The 6,608-nt window shown below is 42.9% G+C and overlaps 1 protein-coding gene across 2 annotated transcripts; it reads left to right on the top strand.

Moving 5' to 3' along the window:
• Nucleotides 1-957: 957 nt before the first annotated feature.
• On the top strand, nucleotides 958-5,404 carry LOC133031838 (uncharacterized). Of its 2 annotated transcripts, XM_061105562.1 has the most exons (3): nucleotides 969-2,282; nucleotides 4,084-4,323; nucleotides 4,396-5,404. In XM_061105562.1, the coding sequence occupies exon 3, from the start codon at nucleotides 4,398-4,400 to the stop codon at nucleotides 5,100-5,102; it is 705 nt and encodes a 234-aa protein (XP_060961545.1). In that variant the 5' UTR covers nucleotides 969-2,282; nucleotides 4,084-4,323; nucleotides 4,396-4,397; the 3' UTR covers nucleotides 5,103-5,404. The 2 variants fall into 2 exon arrangements, with proteins under 2 accessions (XP_060961544.1, XP_060961545.1); XM_061105561.1 differs by having other exon boundaries at nucleotides 958-2,282; nucleotides 4,084-5,404.
• The last annotated feature ends 1,204 nt before the right edge of the window (nucleotides 5,405-6,608 follow it).

The following is a 6,608-nucleotide window of genomic DNA, read 5'->3' as shown; positions in this document are numbered from 1 at the left end:
ATTAAGTATTTTTAAGGAGTACCAAAGTGTCTAGCAACTCTATGAGGTGATCACCTTATAATTGATTAGTGGTTTTATATAATCTTTATTAAAGTAAAATAAGTGAGACTTAATATTAAATTGCACCAATAATAATATTACACATTACAAGAGTGCTAAGCACCTAATGCTTAACACCACATTGAAGTAGTGGTTAATAGTTTTTTTTATTTTTTTTTATTTTTTATAATGATTATTAAAGTGAAATTTGGACTTCCAAATTAATTCACTCATTAAATACATAACAAAAATATGTTATTTGCAATATTCCTAGTAATTATGTTTAATTAGGCATACTTTATTAAATACGTGATGGTTAATTAAGGTAAGATTATAATCTTACTAAATCTAATTATTAAATAATTAGCGACCTTTAAGAAAATAATTAAATAAACGTAATTTATTAATTGTGGAAATTTTATTAGGATATATAAGTATTATATATGTCATTTTTGAAATAAAATATTTTTGGGTTCGACGACCATAAAAACTCGATCGATTGGCTAAGAATATCACGATGGCAATAGAATGAAGTTTGGTCGTACCAAAATGTTTTTAGTGGTTCTTCTCGTTGTCAAGGTAATTGGTTATGACCAAACTACTCCTAACCTTATAGTTTACTTAAGAGCTAAGTTTTGGGTGCTATGGTCATTTATTTAGTTTATGGGATATTGTCTTTTCGTAGGTTTCTAGTAATTAAGGCTGAAATAGATAAGTTAGGGTTTATTAATTAAGTTTTTTTTTTTTTTCGAATAATCAATATCAACCTCTTTACTCTTCTCTTCCTCTCTCTCTCTCTCTCAAAAGGCTTAGAAGCCAAAAGAAAAGACCTAGTTTCAACTTGATTTCATCCATGTTCAGCCAAGAAATTTTTCTCCAAGGATAGAACAATTGAGGATAAGCTAAGGTAAGTAAAAATCTATGTTGTTAATAGAATTTCACAACACCAAGAAGTGTAATTTAGCTGGTAAAAGATAGAATTATTTGAAAGAATATAAATGCGAGTAGTCAACCTAAAACGGCGAGCACTCAAATGGGAATGCGAGAACAGACAACAAAGCCGGAAAAAATACAGAAGACGATGAAATATAGTGGTTCAGTCAGATTTTGTTCTGCTTAGTCCACTGTAGCAAGGGATTCGTAGGTCCATTTTCACGGCGGATCACCCCTTTATATACAAAGCAGGTGCCCAATCGGTTACATGAGGATCACATTTATTGTTAATCCATTATTTACACATTAAATTGTCATAATTAAACTCAGACAACGTTAACATTAATAAATATATGACAGTTACTGAACTCATCAACGTATGCGTCCTTCGCATCTGCGAGTTGACCGTTCGTGTTCCGTCTGTTGAGTTCGTAGGGTCGCACGTACGTTTGGAACGTCTGCGTCCTTAGGTGATCGCTCGTTACAGACGTCGCATGCTGAAGTTGGTAGCATCTGGACATGCGAACTTACATTGGTCCGTTAGGGCTATTGGGTCATTGGGACCAAAACTGCATCATAGGGCATTGGCCTCTATACTAACCGCGGAGGTATAGAGGGAGGCACTCGCACATGTTCTGACATATGCGAGTTGGGTCTACCCTGTATGATGAGGATTACGGTTATGCGGTGTGAATTAAGTCGCATCCGCGATACCTCGCTGGTTTTATCCTGGGCGAGGTCTAAACTTCGAGAAGCCTCTCCTGGACATTTCAGCCTTCACTGGAAGTCTGGATACACGTGTCCTTCAAGGAGGGGTCTGGTCTCGAGTTTCTAGGTGAGAGAAATCTCACTATAACACATGCCCCTAGTTTCGCGATGTGACTTGAGCGGTCACTGAGGGAAACTACTGCTCGAGAGACAGGTGAAAGGTTGTCACGAGGAGGTGACCTTTTGGTTGTCCCATCGAGGGTTTCGAAAAATGACGGCTGTAATGATTAATTTTCATTATCTCTAGGATGCCACGTCACGAAACTCTTCGGTTTTCGTGTAGGCGTGGCCATAGCTGGCCGTTAGATTGGGCGACTTTAGGCATTCTGGTTGCCACGTGTCACAATCCCAATAAATAAGGGATATGGGTATTTAAACGCTTTGATACGAATCAAATATCCCATTTTTCCCTCCTTTCTCTTAACTTCTCCCCAGTATATACACCCCAGAAAAAAGAAATCCATTCCAACTTTTCTGTCATTTTCCACAGCATTTTCATTCTCAGAAGTGATCGAGAACAACCGCAGGAATCGAAACTAAAGGTTAGCTTCTAAATCCCTGCATTTTCGTTTTCTGCTTTTTTTTTTTTGGGGAAAATGTGCTTTCTTTCTGGTTTTGGGTGCTTATGGAAAACTCTTTTTAGGAGGGTATGCTAGTGGGTATTTATGTGTTTTGATCAATGATACTGGGTAATACTCATAGTGTAGGGCCTGTAAATTGACATAACCGCAAAAAACTGATCACTACTGATTCACGTCTTCGAATGCTCGCGGACATTCGGATGAACAATTTGAATACTCGCGAGGGTTCGGTTGAACAACTTGAATAATCGCATGTTTCCAAACTTATTTCTGTTTAACTGTTGATTAGACCTTTTAGGATCTTTTCGTGTCGCGGGCTGAGTGGTAAGAGTATTAATTGCCATTTCAAATGGTGGGTGTGTCACAGTATTCTAATGGCCATATACGCGATTATATGTCCCTTGAGATACTGTGATACGCCCAGCCATTTGTTGACGTGCGTTAATGCTCGAATGATCGTACTTTTTGGTTGGTAGGTTGTCTCGAAACGGTGGGTGTCTCCCAGTAACTTCAGGGTTATGCTCGAAAATGCATACTTCTTGAGTCACTGGGAAACGCCCAGCCGTTTCTGGAGGTATACCGCACAACCGAGGATGCGTGAGTTACTCGCCCAAAGATAGTTACATTTCTTCTCGCATATCGATAGAAGGGTCAGTTTTCGCACAGAGTCTGACTTTCTTGCTGAATGCGACTTTTATAGTTTACTACGGGTGAGATCACTTATCTTTATTTTTTCACACATTCATCACGCTGAAAAGATCTTGTATCTTTCAGATGAGCGATCTATCGGATAGCCAGCAGCTCGGATCAGGAGGTCGCGCCTTTGACGGGGAATCGGACCAGGAGAGGGACAGTTTTCTCCCTACGGACATCTCCGAAATGGAGGCTGCGGAGATAGAGTTAGGTCCGATGTCTTCTGTGGAGATCGAGAAGATGGTACAGGAGCTTACTGAACCTGGGGCAATCGATATCCGAGATAGCGAATCCACAGTGTCAGCACGCGACTACCTCATCCATACGAGGCAGGCTCCTGACATCGAGGTCGAGGAGGTGGAGGAGGGATGGACTACTCCAGCCCGCGAGTCAGGTGGGGAAGAAGAGGAAGCGGAAGGGAGCGGGACGGACTCGGTTGACGACTCCCAACTGAACGAGCCTTTCTCATGCGAAGACCTAGTCTCGAGAGTCGTCAAATCTGACTTCACCACTTTCGTGAGGTTAAATTTGTTGCGGCTTGCGTTTCAAAGTCCCAAACCCTCCCAGAGAGCGCATCTTCCGTTCACCAACCCTGCGATCATCCCCACAGAGGACGTGGTCATCTCAATACCCATTCTTCGATGTGGTGTATCAGTCCCATTTCATCCTTTCGTCGCAGCCATTCTTAGACGCTATGACGTATCGCCTTTTCAGCTAACACCCAACAGTTATCGCACTGTTCTAGCCTTCTATGCGATGTACATGGAGTACGCCCATAGAGCTCGTCAGTAGAGGAATTTAGTTATTTTTATGACATAAAGAGCGTGGGCCTTCATAACGGCTTCTTTTGCTTTAGTAAATGGGCGACTTCTGAAATCAACGGGGTTGAGGGGATGGTTTCGAACATGGGTGACTGGAAGTCAAAATGGTTTTATGTTTTTAAGGTTCCTGGGATCAGAACCGACTTTAATCGCAGACCCAGTATGTCGCATATTTGTTGACTTAGATAAAGTTTGTTACTCTGTTTTTCGAGATCTTTTGCTAACTCGTTCTTTTGTTGTCATCGCAGATAGACCAGCTCGACCAACGCTTAGCGCGAATAAGAAGGGGGTAGCTGAAATTCTTGGGAGTCTTCCGGTACAAGATCGCGACTGGCGATTGCTGTGTACGACTGCCAAATTGCGAGAACACAAACTGATCCCCGAGAACGCGAGTCTTCAACGGGAGCCAGTATATAAAGAACCATCTGAGAGACAGCAGGAGCGGATAGATAAACGGCTTTCCAAGCAAACTCCTCGAGAAACTTCAGGTAACTCGTCCTTTTGCTATAACGTGATGGGTAGAGTCGTGATTTTTACTTATCTGTCTTTTATGCTTGTAGACATGACTTTCCTGAAGTCTGCCCCTGTCCTGAAGATCAAGCAAAAGGGTGGGACACCGGCATCTTCACCAGTCGTCGCCCAGAAGAGGAAGAGCGATGTGATGACTTCGCTCGCTGCAGATTCCTCCAAGAAGTTGGCCAAGACCACTCAGGATAAGGGGAAGAAGGTTGTCATTGATTCTCCGGTTCGCCCTCGCGACTTCCTGGCCATGCAGGAAAAATTACTGGCCGAGATTCCTTATGAGGAACTTGTTTCTCGATCTACTGAACTGGCCGTACAATCTGTGGCTTTGTTTATGAAAGCCGCGGCCACGCCTTCGAAGGAAACTGACTCGCTGAAGAGGCAGAACGCCCATTTTCAGGAAAACATAAAGAGGCTGAAGCAGGAGGTGGCCAAGATGGAGGAACTTCACAAGGAGCTCGAGGAAGTCAACAGGGCCAAAGAACAGTTGGAGCTCGAGCTCAAGAAGTCGCAGGACACGATCGCTGAGATGGCTCGCGACTTGGAGGCTGAGAAAGAGAGTGGGAAAAAACAGTATGATCAGGCTGTGTCTGATTACATTTATACTACTCTCTCCAAGGTCCCTGACTTCGACTTCTCGCTGCTTGGAGATGAAGCTGCTGAAATGGCTGAAGCCTTTCGCTCGATGTCTCCTACCCGGACTCAAGGCAACCTTCCAGATGAAATCGAGGGACCGGCAGGCTGAGGAGGTCGAGAATGAAGTTGTGAGCAAGATCGTGGATGAGGCTGCTCCTGATGAGACTACTCCCGCTGCTTGATTATTTTCTATCTTAGTTTCACTCTTTTTTTTTATATATGCGGTACACGGGTACTCGCACTTTTGTACTTAAAGAATTTTATCTTACTTTTTGGACAAATTTCTATCCTCGCGGGGATAGTATGCATTTTAATATTTACGCAGTACATGGGTACTTGCGATTTTATTTTCAACTTTGATCACAACTTGGTGTGACCGCGATTATATATATATATGCGACTTTAATTACAGATTGGTGTAACAAAGTAGAAAAAACTTAACAGGCACTTTTATTCAAACAATCAGTAATACATGCGGGTATACATGCCCCTATACTTAGGAATTATGTTGAACAATAAATGTCTAAGTATAAGTACTCGAATCAAAGGACGCGAATATTACTGATAATAGAATTTCAAGCTCTCGCTATTCCATGCTCGTGGGATCGCGGTCCCATCGAGTGTTGCGAGTCGATAAGTGGCATCACCAATTTGATCTGCGATCATGTACGGTCCTTCCCAATTGTCTCCGAAGACTCCGTGAGATTGGACTTTGGTGTTTGGCATTACTCTTCTTAGGACCAGGTCCCCTACTCGCAGAGGTTTTATCTTAACTTTCGAGTTAAAGTACCTTGCAGTTCGTTGTTGATAAGCCGCGTTTTGTAGTTGTGCTTTATCACGCTTTTCTTCTAAAAAATCAAGGTAAAGCAACTGATTCTCGTTGTTCTGCGAGACATCCAAAGCGTCTCTGCGCAAGGATCCAGCCCCAACCTCTACTGGCAACATGGCCTCGCACCCATAAGAAAGTGAGAAGGGTGTTTCGCCAGTTGTAGATCGAGGGGTTGTGTTGTAAGACCATAAGACTTGCGGTAATTCATCCGGCCATGCCCCTTTGCGATCTTCTAATTTTCCCTTTAGGGTGTGCTTAATTATTTTGTTGAATGCTTCAGTCTGTCCATTACTCTGCGGGTAAGCGACTGCGGAAAAGGCTTTTTTAATCCCCAAATCATCGCATAGCTGCCGCATTTCTTTACAGTCGAACTGTTTTCCATTATCTGAAATGAGCGTGTGCGGGATGCCGAAACGGCAGATGATGGAAGTGTAGACGAACTCGCGCAACTTCATTGCGGTGATAGTCGCGAGTGCTTTTGCTTCAGCCCACTTTGTGAAATAGTCAACTGCGACTACAGCGTATTTGACCCCGCCTTTTCCCTTGGGTAACTCGCCAATTAAATCAATTCCCCATATTGCAAAGGGCCAAGGACTCGTGATAGAATGGAGGTTACTCGGAGGCTGGTGTGTGTAGGTGGCTATTCGCTGACATTTATCACACCTTTTTGCAAATGTGAGGGCATCTTGTCGCAATGTTGGCCAGTAATACCCTTGCCGCATAATCTTTAAGGCAAGGGAATTGCCTCCAGTGTGATTGCCACAAATTCCCCCATGTACTTCTCGC

Source organism: Cannabis sativa, chromosome X, assembly GCF_029168945.1.
Source record: "Cannabis sativa cultivar Pink pepper isolate KNU-18-1 chromosome X, ASM2916894v1, whole genome shotgun sequence".
Taxonomy (NCBI): domain Eukaryota; kingdom Viridiplantae; phylum Streptophyta; class Magnoliopsida; order Rosales; family Cannabaceae; genus Cannabis; species Cannabis sativa.
This window is presented reverse-complemented; position numbering and strand designations above follow the sequence as displayed.

What these genes read in the sequence shown, in the direction of transcription:
- LOC133031838 (XM_061105561.1), top strand. Translation starts at nt 4,350, where the DNA reads ATGGGTAGAGTCGTGATTTTTACTTATCTGTCTTTTATGCTTGTAGAC.